At 35.4% G+C, this 17,939-nt stretch overlaps 2 protein-coding genes across 2 annotated transcripts in view; both read left to right on the top strand.

Annotated features, from left to right (window-relative positions):
• Positions 1-17,939, top strand: part of LOC147069401 (uncharacterized) — a 38,287-nt gene that overhangs the window by 3,869 nt on the left and 16,479 nt on the right. The window lies entirely within an intron of this gene.
• LOC147069402 (uncharacterized) lies at positions 1,132-17,936 on the top strand. The gene is made up of 8 exons (XM_085950110.1): positions 1,132-1,143; positions 2,330-2,477; positions 3,891-4,064; positions 6,707-6,811; positions 8,087-8,284; positions 14,481-14,587; positions 16,086-16,243; positions 17,378-17,936. The coding sequence occupies exons 1-7, from the start codon at positions 1,132-1,134 to the stop codon at positions 16,119-16,121; spliced, it is 780 nt and encodes a 259-aa protein (XP_085806236.1). The 3' UTR covers positions 16,122-16,243; positions 17,378-17,936.

Genomic DNA, 17,939 nt, shown 5'->3' with positions numbered 1-17,939 from the left:
TTGTATGATCCTAAAGTTGTGATTATACTGAGACGCATGTCGCGTACTGTCACGCTGTCACGGCAACAACTACCATAGTCTATGGTTCAGCGCTTGAAATGGACTGGAATGCACCGGAGCGCAGCTCCTGTTCGTAAAATCCTCGAGATTATCGCTCCGTCTCGTGGAAAAATGAAAAGTTGCACTAGAATTCGTGAATTATTAAAAAGTAATGTAATTATTTACATTAAATTAAATTAAAGTAATATAATCGTGACGTAAACCTCAATTGTCGATTGTCGCATGCCACAAAACTGGCCCATTAAACCGTCTAATCATGTATATATAATATAATAATTAAATTATTACTTAAATATGTTAATATTTTCGGAAAATTATCGAGCGCTCCGGTTCGTAAAATTGTCCATTTCGAACACTGCTATGGTTTCCATAAAGGGTAACCGGACAAAACGCAACATGATAAAACAGAACATGACAAAACATAACAGTGACAAGACAAAACAGCCAGGGGAAAAATGAAACATTAATTTTTGTGGAATCTATTTAGGTTAGGTCATTATTTCGTCCCTAGTCACCCAATCATTTTGAACATATCATATTAATTAAGATGAGATATCCTAAGCTTGCCGGCAACACAGAGTTAAGTTCCGTTTATTTGAGGCTTTCTAACGATTAGGAATGCAGAATTTAGGTATATAATTTGATTTATTATGGCGTATTGAAAATCTGTGCTATTAAAAATCTATCAACATAATAGAGATAGGACAATTTCAATATTAAATTTATATTTTTCCTGAAAGATCATAGTTATATTTATCGTTGTTCTGTTTTGTCACTCTCCTGTTTTGTCAGACTTCTGTTTTGTCATGGAACTCCATAAAGGCATATTGAAAAAGTCATCGAATCATATTGAATACCCACTAATTAACCTAAATTTGTTTATTTTCAGTAACCATCACCATATTATATACAATGGTCCAGTCGACGTACATGCTCATGACGAGGAGCGCATATGTTTTTCAGACGTTAACATACCTAACTATATTTAATGCGATAATGCTGTCAACATTTTCTTTTATATACACATTAAGTGCTGGCTTATACGTCAAGACTCTAATTAATACCATTAGGATGTTCGAAAAGGTAATTACTATTGTTTACTTTTCCATCAGGCCTATTCTAACACATCACTTAACTACAAAATCAATAAAAAAGGTGATAAATATGATATGTCGTATTCAGGCAGTTAATAATCTCCGTAAAGTTAACCGCCAGAAGGGCTATTCTAACATATTACATAAGTCAAAATCAATAAAAGAAGGTTATAAATATGAAATGTCATATTCAGCCAGTTGATTATCCTGGAAAGTTGTCGTGGTGTTGTGGAAGTAGAACTGTCAGACGTGATATTTTTAACACGGTACCCATGACCGCGTTAACCGCGAGCTGCCAAATGTCGCTGAGTAACACAGTTAAAACGCCTTACAAATATATCCCATCAGAATCTTCATTTGGACGTTTTTATCCAATTGGCGATTCTAATGGGATGCATTTGGAATCAAATAAGACGTTTTAACTGTGTTAACAATACAATTATTGTTTATAACTGACATGTTTATGGAATTTCTCCGATTGATGTCAGTGTTATTTTCGATCAATAAAAATAACGGAAACGTATTACCGTATTAACTATTATCTAAGAATAGACCTGCTGGCGTGATGTTTCTTAACACGGCTGCCCATGACAAATAGCAAGAGCATGGTTATTTAAAAAAGAAATATTATATACCAAATTTTTGCTGAGGTTTGGTTGAATTTGATAATATATGACTGATTTGAACTGCGTCGATGTACTGTTTCATATCTTCTGACGAATCAAGTGTGTCATCTGCGTCAGGTAAAATCGCCGTGGGGAAAAATACCTGCACAAGGGGATCGGAACCGATAGGGAAGTAAGTATATAAAATATAAATACAATGTCGTTTTAGCTTTAGATTATTGTCATCTACGGAGAACTCAGAAATAATGGGGACTGAAATACCTAACGGGTGTGGAGTGTGGAAGAATATGGGACAAACTTAAACACGTATGAATAATACGCTTGTATTTCGTTCTGACAACTGCTCTCGTTTTATACACTGACGCTCACGCAACACACACTATTGCACGTCTATAAATGCGTGGTAAATTTTCGTAGGACACTCACACATTCAAAACCTAGCGTCAAAATGTAGTGTAGTATATTGGGATATAGCCTATTGGAATTATATTTATTAATCTGTTCTGTGGTCATGTCTTATAAATATTTGTTTTATTATTATTATTTCAGGTTGACATTTTACTATCATGGACGCCACCTAAAAAAGAAAAGAGTATGAAATTCGTCCTTTGTTGTGTGACCTTGATAGCTTTATTTATGGTGTTTCTGGTGCAAAAAGTTATGATCACTAAAAATGATGCATTCCATGACTTATACTGTAAGTAACATTCGATTTATTTATTGATACAAAATATTGATTACTATTACATTGGACTTTTTACAATTTTAACATAATATACTTAACATATTAATTCTCAGAGAGCATTGCATCAAATACAAATGACAACTAACAAACGGAGGTCTGTAAATTACTCTGTGGTTCAAAAACTTCCAGGGCTCGAAATGGACCGGAACGCACCGGAGCGCAGTTCCGTTTCATAAAATCGCTAACATTATCGCTCCGTCTCGTAGACATATTAATTTGACCGTCTATGCGAGAAAAAATGGCATTTAAAAAAATCTTATTTTTGTTACACACTTATTTTTATAAAATACAGATACTATTAGATAACTATGTCAATATGTTCGTAAAGTTATCGAGCGCTCCAGTTCGTAAAATATTCCATTTCGAGCGCTGGAAACTTCACTAATATGGAATTATATAATACGGAAACTTATTCGTACGTATGCAGTTCGCCGTATCACTCTTCACCGTGAAATGTTGCATCGGAAATATATGGCCGTATATTAAATACCGTCCTTACTCTTTGGGTCGTATAGTACTGACATAAAATTCATGTCTAAATAAAACACGGTTCTTGTCGGTTTACAGGAAGCCAGCAGCAAACAAATTTTGAATATAGCCGATATACTGGATTATTTATTAGGTTAGGTTAGTGTTACACCCCCGAATGGTCCCCATTTGGGGATGTCTCTGTGTATCTGGAGAGGCCCGAGTCGGTATCAAACCAACAAATAGTAAGGGTAGATTGAGAAAATAATTAAATAATGGTAAATATCTGACGGGCAACATTTTCTGAATGCCGTTAAAAAAATACGAACGGCAATGCCGCATTTGTACCGCTCGTAAGCGGCCGTTTGTTTTAGCGCAGGAGAAGCATTTTTGACAGCAACGCAGTAAGCAGTATTAACCTCGCTATCCGCCAAAATTAAACTGAAAAGAATTTGTATAAAAATGTAACCATTAGAATATATTAACGTAAATACATCTCGTCGTTTCCACCACAATTCCGGTGTGTTATTTATCCACCTCCAAGTCCTGAATCCAGACGAAAATCCATACGAAGAAACGAAGTGACAGCGTGTTTTCACTTTCGAAAATGGAGGGAAATGACATTAGGTTTTCATTTTTGAATTCATGAATTTTACCAAAATCAGCTATGAAAATTGAATTAATTTTCATATTGAATCTAATAAAATTGGAGATATTATGGTCATCTCTTTCCGATAAGAAAGCTCATGGCGAACTGTGCCACGGTGAAATGTTTTACGTACAATTTACACGTAGCCATGAGAGAGGGAGAGACAGGACGAATAAGAATTTTGACAGATGGTACTGCCATCTAGTAATATGTGCAAGTTTTGTAATAATCTTGTTGCTTTCTTTCAGTCAGAGTTATAAACATCACCTACATGTCAATGTTTTTCTTAATATACCTGTTTGGACTTATGGTGGTAATCATGCTGTCTACCTTCATATACATGTTCAAAGAAAGATTTGATTCAGTCAACAAAGGTCTCATGATCCTTACAAGAGATTTAAATACGCCGAAATGGATTTATGGTAAACGGCTTTAGATGTTTTTTAATCTTGATCGATACAGTAACAAAATACTCTCATTGCAAATTTCAAACGTGGAATAGTTTTATTCATTATACGCATATAGAATGTTCATAAGTCCTGGGATAATAGAATCTAGATTTATCTACAATCATGATAATAGATTGAAGTAGTAATTTTTTAAAAACGATCTATTTGAAGAACTCGACATTGTTGAGGATTTTGTTTATATAGTCATAAAGAGGTTGTATATTGGAAGATAACAATGAGAGCAATGACAGGCTTGAACAAAATATGGAATTCTAATATCATATCAAGATGGACCAAAGATTAACTAATAAGATATCTGACATTCTCCATTTTCTTTATGGTAGTGAGACTATAGCGGACAATTACCTCGGGCATTTGTCAGCATTATTTCAACAACGTAAGAATAATTAGCAAGTCATTTAACTATCAAATAATCGTTGCATCTACGGTCAGTATATTCTACATGTGTAATGTCCTTCAATGGAAACGCTCGAAGTTGCAATAATGCAGAGGCCAGCAGATTTCTCAATTGCAAACTTCATCAACAACGACTCGAAATTTACCGAATATTCATGTATATAAATAGCGGATCATCTTAATCCATCAATATAATCAATCTTAATCTTAGTCTGATCAGTTATCTTCGTGTCAGTCGCTCCGCACAGTATCTCTTCCGCCGAGCCTCGGACCGCTAACGCAACTATTGTACCAATACGCAGCAATAAACTTTCGTTACTTCATTCATCGGAGCAAGCTCCAATCTGACTTGCATCTCAACTTCTGGTGTCCTCCTAAAAGTGGTCTTGTTCCTTTACACTTTACAACAATACCACGAAAGATAGGAAAATAATGGTATAAGATTAATGATTTTGAGGGAGATATATGCTAATAATTACGCTATGGACGGTGTTCTGGATTAAAATGATGAACAGTCCCTTCATAACAATAATTATTGTCTACGGAGAATTCTGCATTTTGTTGGTATATTTTCAAACCTTTCCTGGCTGCAATTACGTCCCTCGGTAAAGGGACGCCCTTAAAGAGACTCAAAATGGCGCCCCATTTGTTAAGTTGTGACTACATATATTATTTTCTTTAAATTTTATTATTTCTTTGCCGATATCTTAAGGCTATACTTCAGCTGAGGCATGGTCTAAAAAGATCGTGATTTTTTATTCCAATCCTTATACACTTAGGCTCCATCTCTATAGAAGACGGTTTTTAAATATCATTGTTTTTTTTTCAATTATAAAAATATTACAAGAATTTAATATAACTACGTATATGTACATAATTGAATATAATAGACAAACTTCGTTTTGTTCAAAATCAAAGTGGTAGGTATGTAGTTTGGAATGGAAGGTGGTTTTCGTTAAGACTATACTTCAACTGAGGCATGGTCTAAAAAGATCGTGACTAGGCGATGCGCGGACTGTGCAAATGACGCGAGCCGAACGAAATATAATTTGTTATAAAAATTCAACATGCGTCCTTTTAATGTTATTTTTATTTTTATATTCGTAATAATTATAGTATATTCATTCACACGCTCTCTTTTCAAGTACATGCGGAACGCTTTTTAGTCAACTTTACACGATTTAAGAATATGTAGCTGCAGAATAATAGCGATCAGATATCTATTGTTTAATGTATCAAATTACTCTGCAGTAATATATTCCCAGCGAATCAATTTCCAGCAAACAACTCTTAGCTAGATCAGCAAGTCAATTGGCGACATTAGATACGGTATATTATTACATCATATCACAGCACATTATATCATTACGGTGTATTAGCCGAATAATCATTTTTCATGGTATCATATTTTCTTACGACTGTAATAATAAATAATATTTCACAAACTTCTTGATTTAAAACGCTGACTCTATAATTAGTCTAATATGAATTTAATGAATTGAAAATTAATGAATTTAAGCCAGAATTTCATGTTATGTATTACTTTTTATTGTATAAATAACGAAGAATAATTTAATATCTAAATGTCACTCGAATCCAAGTACCTAGCTCGTCACTATCTCAGTAGATTATATGTACTATCATTGTATAATATACTATTGTACCGATACGCTGCTAATAAATCTCACCCTGCTACATCGTAGACTTCATTATCATCATCCTCAACCCACACATCGAATACCACAGTAGTGACCCAACAAATATATTCATGCTGTTGAAAATTACATACTGTTGAAAATTATTTGCCGTTTCACTTTTGTACGCTCTTAAACAGATAAATAAATGTAATGAAATAATTTACGATTCCAATAGACGCATTTAGAACTTAAGAATCAGTACACATTGTCATTGCACAAAAATGGTCATCGCCACCGAATCTACCATCAAAAGTAGTATTATTTGCAAACCATCTTTAATTTTCCGCCCTTAATCAACGCATGATCTGCCTACCTCGGATAGACGTCACTGACTGCTGTCCTCAATAATCACTGTGTCGTCAGAATATCGCAAATAAAATTATTGACATTGACTCAGTTTATTTTATTCCCTGTCGTTTCGTCGAAAATATTTTCTGAATATAATAATTATAATATTATGTTTTAAGAAATTAATTATTTTAATTACATTTTAATGTTTAGGTAAATCTGGTGTTATTTCTGAGCAGACAGACAATTTTAAATGCTGTTTAGACAACTGCAATGAGGAAGATGTCCCAGAACCAATGACATTCAATCCGTCAGACTGTTAATAAAAAATGTATATCTTTGCACTAAGCCATCGACATAATGTGAGTGGTTCACAAGCATAGTGAACCAAGTCCATTCTGGTTATTTTTGAGTAACTAGGTTCAAACATAATATTTGAGTATTTATTATTCTCTAAGGGTATCATTTTCGAACAGTTTCTCATATTGCGTTCGAAGTTCTCTGATTGTTTTTATTATCTTTCCACCATGAATTATTGACACTGTTACTAATACCATTAATAAATTATTTTCTCTTATTCAATGTACAATTCACAAGATTTGAGAATGTAACATTCTATATATTGAACATAACATACATAATTTAAAAACATCTCATGCATATACCCACCAAACACCCGACGGGATATTTTTTTCTAAAAAAGATTTTTTCTATTTGGTATATGCATGAGATATTTTCAAATTATCTATGTTCAATAGGTATATAGAATGTTATATTCTCAAATCTTGTGAATTATTCGTTGAATAAAAGAAATAGTTTATTAAATTATTAACAAGCGCAAGTACGCTATAAAAAATAAGTACTTGGAGTAGTCCGTGAGGTCAGTTAGTAAAATTAAGGTATTTGATTTATACTTACCATGATTTAATATACAAAAACTGACAGCCAACATCATATCGCAATTTTATGAGCATTCTATGTAAGAACTAGTAGTTAAAAATCGTCGTAATTAAGTAGAATGCCCATGGCTTAATTTGAGAAGCACACTGGTGCTAATCCAGCGGTTACAGGTTTATGTCCCGTCGGGTGTTGGAAAAAGATTGTTTTCTAGTAAATAGCTATATGCATGAGACGTTTTCAAATTATTTATGTTTCGACCGTGTTTAGGAAAAAGGGCGTAACCCGCACAGAACAAATTTCACAGGAGAAGCAAAAAACGTTTTTTGAATGATTTTGGTTTAATATTACCTAATAAAAAATAGGCATAGACATTGGGTGCATGATGATTGATGATTTAGTGTAATATCTTTTCGATCTACTGATAATTAAAGATTTTATTACCGAAAATCATAAAAATTGAGGGTAAATGCTTTTTTTCTTGAATTAAAGGTTAATTAAAGCTCAATTAAAACCTGAATTTAGATAATAAATCGGCATTCGCGGCTTATTTCCTTTTTACAGAACGTGTATTTAGTTGTATGCATTGTTAATATCTAATAAAAACACTTTTCGAAAAATCGAGGGTTACGTCCATTTTCCTAAACACAGTCGGTTTAATACCATAAAATTGACTCTAACACTATTTGTTTTCAGATTCAAAGTTCAACACTGATTTTAATGAATGCAGCCACAGCCATAGACGCAAAATGTCAGCTACATTACGAGCGAGACAGATCCTCAGCGACGCAGCACGAATGTTCGACGAAGCATTTGGTCTCACGCAGCTGACAGTATTTCTTTCCTTGCCAATCCATTTGGTGATTGGATTTTATTGCATCGTTGCAGGAATAAGTATGTTATATTCAGATATAGGAACATTCGTCACTGACAATATTATTCAGGGCCAGAATAAAATTCTTCGTGCCCACAATAATTAATTATATACCAAGAATATTCTTTAAGGGTACCTATATTAAAAAAATATATGTAGCAATTATACCACTTACCATTACAAGGGTGACACACTTTAATATATTGTATGTTTTTTTGTCAGAATAAAACAAGGTAGCGGAAGCGATTGTCAGCATTTCCTCAATCATCGCCTAGATCAATTATGATTCGATAGAGGGGTTGGTAATTGACGAACTTTATTTTGAATCAAACACATTTATTTCGGTACAAATTTGATATACGGGGATCGAATTGATTTTTATTTTATTATTGAAAGGGATTCGATATACCTAATACATTCTCAAAATGTCAGAAATCAAAGACTTCATTATTATTTGTTTTCGCCACAAGGAACGCGCGTCTTGGTAAAAACACGGCAATTTTAAATAAAATGATACCGACATTGCTTTGGTCAATCGATCACAGCCACAATAATACATCGATTCGCATGAGGCATCGATCTATTATTCCCATGGTAACAGTACATGTACATACTTATCTAGTTTTATTTCTTTTATCAATTTCGTTAGGTATATTGTTAGTTTTATTTATTAATACATTAATTTGTAGCAATCATGCCACTTAGCATTACAAGGGTGTCACATTTAAATGTTCATCTTTTGTTGTTGAGTGGCGGAAGCGATTGTTATCATTTCCTCAATCATAACCTAGACCAACAGTATCAATTATTATGTATTTAATGGCGAAAATTGCTCTTGTAATGTATTGATTTCATTTGTATAAATAGCAAGCGCGACCCATAACTCGGCACCACTCATTTTTAGCCTATCACTCGACTTACTACTGCACCAGTGTTGCCAACCGTACTATAATTTATAGTATGTGTACTATAATTTTGGTGCGCGTACTATGTACGATATAAAACAGGTATAGTACGCCCAAAATACTATAATTTTGAATATCGGAAAAAATATGTAAAAAGTAGGTACTAATATTACGCTATTTCCGTTTGACAAATTGGTGCAAAGTACTATAATTTCGCAATATAAGAAGATTTGGAGAACTTGGAAAAAATTGCTCGAAAAACGAAAAAAAATCCCTTGACTTTCGTTAAATGAAATTTCTTGAATTCTTCGGTAAGCATTTTTGGTCGGAAAAGGTACCTACACAAAAAAGGGTCCTGGAGTTTCTCAAATTCTCCGTTATTTTTTTCTGAGAAACAAAAAAGCTATACATTTTCAATAGATGACAACGCGTACTATATTTTTTCCCCAAATACTATAATTTTGGAGGGTCTGTACTATAATTCCACTTTGAAAATATGGCAACTCTGTACTGCACTCGAGTCCGTCAGTCGACACAGTCACTCCTGACTCGTCACGTCTCGACACAGTCATCTGCTTAACAGTAGATCGGTAGTCGTCGCTACGAGATCGCGGGTCGGTCTGAGCACCAAGCTCACCGCTACACCTACACCGTTAATCTTATTCCGACCATTATAACTCTCTGCACTACTGCATCAAGCAGTAGCGCACCCAGGGGGGGGGGGGCAGGGGGCCTTGGCCCCCCCCAAAATATGCAAATCATCAGAATGATTTTACACATTGAAATCGAAAGTCAATAAACTATACCTTGGGCTTAGCCTTAGACAAACGACACGGCAAAAAATAATTTGTAATTCTCCAGCACCCTTTTTAGTAAAATTTCTTAGATTTTAATTTCTAACACAAAAATTTCGAAACACTGATGTCAGGTTTTTTTAGAAACCCGTTCCCTAATGAAATTCTCGGTGTCCACCTGAATTCTGGAGAGGTATAGGTGATTGTTTGGGAGGGTTGACAGGGCTCTAGCCTGAGGGCCCGGGCTGTGGGGGGCCGGCGTGTCGGGTTGACCAGATAAGTGAGATAAACACACACCATAAATTATCTTTAATAGTAAAAAAAAAGTCGCCTGCGGCGCTATTACACTTCATGACTATGAACATTTTAAATTATATAATTGTCCAATATATTTTCAGATTATTATATGTCGATACTCGACAGCTCCATTATTAAAGTAGATGTATTGAAAATCGCCAATAATTCACTGTATAAGTACCCTCAATTTGAACTAAAACACAATTTGAAAAACGTTAATGTAGTGTTTCACACTGTCTTTAATCTAAGCGGTGGATAGGGGGCCCGTAAAATACCCTAGCCCAGTGGTCGGCAAACTCATTAGTCAATAGAGCCAAATATCAACAGTACAACGATTGAGATTTCTTTTGAGAGCCAAATTTCTTAAACTGAAATTATATGCGTAGATAGTAAGTAGGTACACTGCTAATTTACTTAATGAACTTTAGTTAAAGTTTTAAGTCCTAATTAAATTATAGGTAGGTACACTGAATAAAACTGAATATCATACGTAATAATGATCTTATTTATTAATAAAAATTAAATTGTAAGTCAGGTATCCATAAAATTGAATCATGACAATGACTGACAAACTCAGTGTGAATAATGGCCTTGCATCTCCTTGTAAAGTTTGGATAAGTCAGGTTCGTATGTTGTTGATTTAATTTTAAGCACGATTCCAGGTTCTCAACAGTAAATCGATTTCTCAATTTACTCTTGATTTCCTCTCTTGGAAATCTTTTTACTAACCACAAAACTTGCAATATTAACATTGTTGAAAGATTTTATTCAGTACCTAATTAAATTCAGAACTTTATTTTTCTTGACTCTTCTTCTCAGCTGCTTTCTTCCTTGCATCATCGACAGAATATTTAGCGCAAAATTACGAGTTTTTAGTTGTAGTATCTCTCTAAATTTGAATGCGCTAATTTTTCCCGACACATAAATAAAGGTCGGTAAGCCATTTAAGTTTTGAATAAACGCGAAGTCTCGGTCTATTCAACATTACATTTACGGTTATCCTCTCCCATTTTCTTTGCTTCTTCTTTTTAGCCATGTCAAATATGGCAGAGAGCATCTGTGGCAGAGCCGCACTCAAGGGACCAAAGAGCCGCAGTTTGCTGACCATTGCCCTAGCCTGAGGGCCCGTTTCAGGATGTGGGGGCCATGGTGTAGGTACACCGAATGCAATAGACAAAAGACCGATAAACGAGATATTAGGTTGTGTATAATTTAAAAGCAATAATACTTTTTTTGTCCATTTTCAATTAATATTTTGAAACCTCAATATTAAAAAACCAAAAATCTGCGATAAACATTCGGCGAAAAGAACGACTACACCCACTACGGTGGTGATGTCAATCAAAAGAACATTCTTTTCGGTGGAATTCGGCATAAATATTGTAGCTCTCTAGACCAGTGTTCCCCAAACTTTCGACATCTGTGTACCCCTTCTATAATTTTCGTAACACTGAGTACTCCTCATCAAAGAAAAATGCATATAAGTACTTTAATAACAATCAAAATATATTCCTTTTGTAGTATATGAACAAAATAATAATATTCGAAAAATAAAATTCATTCATAATAAAATCTGTACCTCAGAGGCAGACGGATGCAACTCCGTTTTTGGGGAAAATGAGTTTTTTTAAGAATCGTCAGCATAAAGGCTTTATTTATTAGAGGCAGAGAGATGAAAGTCCTAGTTTCTATAATAAAAAAGATATAAAGAATAGCATAAAGATGCAAATGCCATACCTACCTTAGAAGCAGAAAAATGCAAATCCAATAATCTGCAATATGTACTAAACGAGAACCAGCCGGGAGAAGAAGCCGGCTTTAGAAGACGATACAGAACTATGGACCATATCCAAGTCATCAGAGAAATCAGAGCGGTAACAGGAATACAAGCTGCGCTATCCATGGGTTTTATAGACTATGAGAAAGCGTTCGATTCTATAAAGAAATTGTCAATACTCGATGCACTCATAAATCAAGGAGTCCCCGGGTGATATATAAATATGTTCTCCATAAACCATCAGCAAAGGAGTCCGACAAGGTGATACGATCTCACCTAAACTATTTACAGCTACCCTTGAAGACTTTTAAGGCAACTTGACTGGAATGGCAAGGGTCTCCGTAAATGGAGAATACGTGAGTCATCTGCGCTTTGCCGATGACAATACATAGTAGTTTGCAAGACTCAGAAAACCTCCAAAGCAGAATGCAGGAACTCGCTGAAGTAAGCAACAAAGTAGGCTTGAAAATAAATGTATCAAAGAAGAAAGTTATGTTCAACTGCTTTGCGGGCCAAAAAGAGATCCTCATCAATGCCATTCAGCTCTAACAGGTGAAAAACTACATCAATCTGGGACAAGTGTCTATAGATGGATGTATATTTGATGAAATTGTTCGCAGAGTAAAGCTAGGCTGGAGTGTTTTTGGGCGCCTGAATAATGTCTTCAAAAGTGACCTTCCACTGTGCCTAAAGCGCAAAGTTTTCAACCAGTGTGTGCTTCCCGTGATCACAGAAAACGAGATCAAAGAGAGATCCAGAAACATACGAGTAGCACAACGTGGTATGGAGAGGTGCATCCTGGGCATAACGCAAACGGACAAAAAGAAGAAAGAGTGGATAAGGGAACAGACAAGGATTAATGATGTGATAGAGTTTATTAAAAGCTTTAAATGGAGATGGGCTAGACACATAGCTCGAAAAAGAGACAATCGTTGGACAAATCTAGTCATCCAGTGGTATTCAAGAAGTACAAAACGTCCGCAAGGTAGACCCAGAGGCCGCTGGATTGATGAAATGATAAAGTTCTGCGGAAGTACATGGCAACGCAATGCACACGACCGAGAGAAGTAGAATCAGCTTGGAGAGTAGCGAGGCCTTCATCCAGAAGTGAATAGATTCAGGCTGATGATGATGACATAATAAAATTAAAAAAAAAAATGTGTTTTGCTTTGTTATATTTATACCTATAAGTTTTTCTAACTTACAAATTGTTTTATTTTGGCTAGATAAATAAGACACTAGTCCACATTAACAAAATATCTTTAGAGGCAGAAGGATGCAAATCCATACTACGTTTTTTATTTTATTTTTTAGATATAAAATTGTATTATATTTCTTCCTTTCTTACATATTCCAGAAGTACTTTAATTGAATTAGAATTCAAAAAATAATGATCAATCTATGTATATTTTCTTGGGAGTTATGAGTATTCGTTTAAAATAAAAATTGTTTTTGTTTGTTTTCTGGCTTTCCTGAACAATTGGGTATTTGGCACTTGCATCCGTCTGCCTCTAAGGTACAGAAATATAAATAAAAGTTATAGTATAAAAAATAACATTCATTATAAACCATGAGAAGGATGAAATTATTTTTGTTGAAATGACAGATCATCATAATTTGGTTCCCTGGTTATTAATTTTAATCTGAGATGCGATTCCACACCCAAAGGCTGTTCCTTTTTTTGACTTAATGTCTACAAATGCTGAAAAAGCAACTTCACATAGATATGAAGTTGAAAAATGCAATGTATTTCAGGAATTTCTCTGTTAAAACTGGATACACATGTTGCATTTGCAACCTTAATGATGTTTAAGTACACTCCTTATATTTATTTTGCAAGAATCCGTCTGAAGCTAATAATTCCAACAATTGCTCTTCTTCCGCATGCGATAAACCTTCTAGCAACATACATGTATTGCTTGTTGCACCAGGCGTAGCCATAACCCGGTTCAGCGCGTACCCCCACCAAACTCTTCCCGTACCCCAGGGGGTATGCGTACCACAGTTTGGGAAACACTGCTCTAGACCAAGCGGGTAGCACAGCCGATATTATTTAAGTAATGTTTAAGCATACTAGGTACACATGTCCAGCATGGTCGCTGTTCACTTCCAATCCGCCAGTCGCTGATGACACGCTCAACGGTTACCGCCACTATGCCTCCAATTTAATAAAAACTAGGAGAAACTGTACAAATATATCGCCGTGTATTGTGAAATTATGTAAAAATATTTATATGAAGAAGAAAAAGAGCCTATGGGACTAATGTCCATTCTCCTCCTTCGCCCCCCCCCCCCCCCAATAATAAATCCTGGGTGCGCCACTGGCATCAAGACAATAAACATCCACATCCATCCACACCACTGCTGCATTTAACACATCATCACACTCTCTCTCATCAATTCCTTCAAATTTAAACAGAAAGTTTTATTTTTGTTTGTGTAGATCGCTCGGATTCGACGTATCCAATGGCAGTGAACGCAATCTGGAGCGTTTGTGTCTGTTTAAAACTTATGTTGATCATAGAGTGCTGTCATATAGTCACTAAGATGGTAAGTTAAAGAAAAATCTTACATTTATTTTTATTCGTAATAATATGTAACATCAACATTGACAACCACAAATCAACCCTTTGAACGCTAAACAACGGTATATCGTTGTTCATAATAACAGCGAGAAATGCTACTGACGATCTTTGTTGTCGTCATTATGCTTGAAGTGGTAAATTATTTCGGGAACTTTGTTCGTTTTTCACATTTAATTGCCTTCACGAATTTTGCGGGTTATAATTATTATGATTAATTTATTGGAAATTAAAGTTTTTATGGATGTGTAAATCCAAGTACCTAGTGGATACTAACACGTTAACTTCTCCGAGTAATTGAAGTGCCTAGTTTCTAATCTCCCTAAAACGGTTTTGAATAATTTTGAGTTAGATAATATTATGTATTTAAAAAACGCCAAAGTAGATTTTGAAACTAGGCGCTTCAATTGTCAAAAAAACACGCAGTCGGCCATTAGTATTATCAAACTTTAAGCTGAAATACTTGTTTAATGTGTTGTATATTTGATTTCGGTACAGTTCGGTTATGAGGAATACAGCCGAAAACACATTTTGAAAATACCCGATATACTGGATTATTTGTTAGTTCGGGTTAGTTTAGGTTTGGTTCGGTTAATTTAGGTTAGGTTAGGTTAGGTTTGGTTTGGTTTGGTTAGGTTAACCTAACAAATAATTCAGTATATCGGCTATTTTCAAAATGTGTTTTCCGCTGTATTCCTCATAACCGAACTGTATCTTTATTTCTAGTATTGTTGTTATTAGTCTCCCACACGCAATTTCGGATAACCAATAAAACGGTAGCATTTCTTATTGGGAATTTCATAACAGCTAAACGGTTGGTTTCAAAGCTATTGGTTTCAAAGCCGGTCACCTTCGTGTATCTATCTTCGCTTTGCCCAAGAGTGCGGGATAAAACCAGTGGTAACAAACCATGTCTCGAAACAAGTATATTAGTTAGGTTAGGTTACATGAGATTCTTCATGAAGAATTGAAGCACCTCTTTAACATTAAATTTGGTACTCTCATTAACAAGGCACTCTCAAGGAAAACTAAAACCTTATATAAAAGTCAAGTATTAACGTATGGATAATATTGGGCACTCAGCAAACAGAATGAGAGACATATGGATATCTTTGAGTAGAAGTTTTGAGAAGAATCTTTGGTCTATTCAGGAAAGTGGTATATATTTTGGATGATTAGGAGCTTAACATGCATTATAGGGGTGAAAATATTACGTAACATATGAAATGCAGAGACTACGCTGGATCGATCACGTGCATAATGCCGGAGGATATACCACCAAGGTGGACTATGTACGCAACCTCTGGGGATAAGAGAAAATCTGGACGGTCGAAATTGAGATGGCGGGACTGCGCCACACGGGATTTAAGAATGCTCGGTCCAGGAAGGAGAAAATTTTTGATGGAGGCTAAGATCCACCAAGGGAGTGCCATAAATGATGATATATATCTATGTATGTTTTCAAGCAAAGGAGACTGTCATTATTGTCACAAAAGCGTTAGCAGCAACTACTGATAAACACCTGAGAGAGGACTTGAAAATATATCTTGAAATACTCAAGCAAAGTCCGACGCTCTTTACCTGCATGGAGATGAGAGTGATTGACAGAGGTGTTATTGCAGACGTATGTATTAATTTTAAATCAAGCATTGTTTTTGATCTTAATATTAGATCAGTGTTTCCCCGAGAGCCATTACGAGGCATCCAAAATAACATTTCACAATAGAGCAAAATTGGCGCAGATGATCACCTTAAGTGTCTGCCAGCGTAATAATTTAACCTTTACCAAATTCACCGGACTTACCAAAATCGTTCAGGAACCACAGTTAACTGTACGATTCCCTCTTGGCTACAGTCATGTAAATTGTACCTACGTAAGGTTTCATGTAAGTTGTACGTATGCAGTTCATCGTGAGACACTTATTCGTGCGGCGCAATACGTGAAACATGAGTTCGTATAACATTTTATCAAATGACGAGTTCGTCGTTGAACATTTCACTGTGGAATACATTTGTACGTATCTTACAAAATGCGGCGATAGTTTGAAAATAGTTCTGTTCCAATTAGATTAATCATAACCTAACCTAACTTAACCTATTAAAGACATCTCCACACGTTGTAACATATGTACAAATATACTCCACTGTGAAATAATGTTCAACGAAGAACTCGTCATTTGATTAAATGTTACACGAACTCATGTTTCGCGTACTGCGGCGCACGAATAAGTGTCCTGCGGTGAACTGTTTACGTACAAATTTCCGGATACAACCTACGTAAAACATTTCATCATAGCACAGTTCGCCGCGAGCTTTCTTATCGGAAAGAGATGACCATATACCATGCGGTCTCCAATTTTATTAGATTCAATATGAACATTAATTAAATTTTCATAGCTGATTTTAGCAAATTTCATGAATTCAAGAATGAAAGCTAACCTAACCTAACAATTAATCCAGTATATCGGTTATTTTCAAAATTTGTTTGCTGCTGGCTTCCTGCAAAGTGTAAACCGACAAGAACCGTGTTTTATTTAGACATGAATTTTATGTAAGTAGGTAGTTACTATACGACCCAAAGAGATTGGATGGTCTTTAATATACGGTCATATATTTTCGATACAACATTTCATGGCGAAGTGTGATACGGCGAACTGTATACGTACAAGTTTCCGGATACGTTCCCTCTTGGTGTTAGTCATAGAATGTCATAGATCTTCACAAATTATTAAAATATTTCTAATATTGTATTTTACAGGTAGCTGGAGCAGTATTATCCCTGTTGATAATATTGATACAATACGAAAAATAAAACTTTTATTTGTTATTGGGAACACAGGACTATTTCCCATAAAATAAGACAGCGTATGGCTCGTAATCATTATGTTCTCCTAATCCTTCTCTATAGTGTGAATGAATGAAAGCTAAGTCAGGAGTTGAGGGTTCCGAGATATGGCTCTATAGACGTATCCTGGAAATTCTCTGAACCGGAAGAGTGGCAAATATTTACATCCTCAAGCGGATGGGAAACGACCGAAGTACCTCGGCCCATGGCCCCCACAAGGGGGGGGGGGGGCTGACAGGGCTCTAGCCTAGGGGCCCGGACTCTGGCAGGGCCCGGCGTGGGGGTTGACTTGATAAGTGAGATATATACACATTACAAAATTGCCCTAATGGGAGAAAGTCGCCTGCGGCGCTATTTTGCTTGAAGACTATTCAAATTTCTAAATGTCTATTGTGTGATGCAATTTTTGTGTGTCGATATTCGACAACTCCATACTTCAAGTGGATTTATTCAACAATACAACAAAATCGCTAAA

This window comes from Rhyacophila brunnea, unplaced genomic scaffold, assembly GCF_057557595.1.
Source record: "Rhyacophila brunnea isolate RB1 unplaced genomic scaffold, BYU_Rbru_1.0 scaffold_23, whole genome shotgun sequence".
In the NCBI taxonomy this organism is placed as follows: domain Eukaryota; kingdom Metazoa; phylum Arthropoda; class Insecta; order Trichoptera; family Rhyacophilidae; genus Rhyacophila; species Rhyacophila brunnea.
This window is presented reverse-complemented; position numbering and strand designations above follow the sequence as displayed.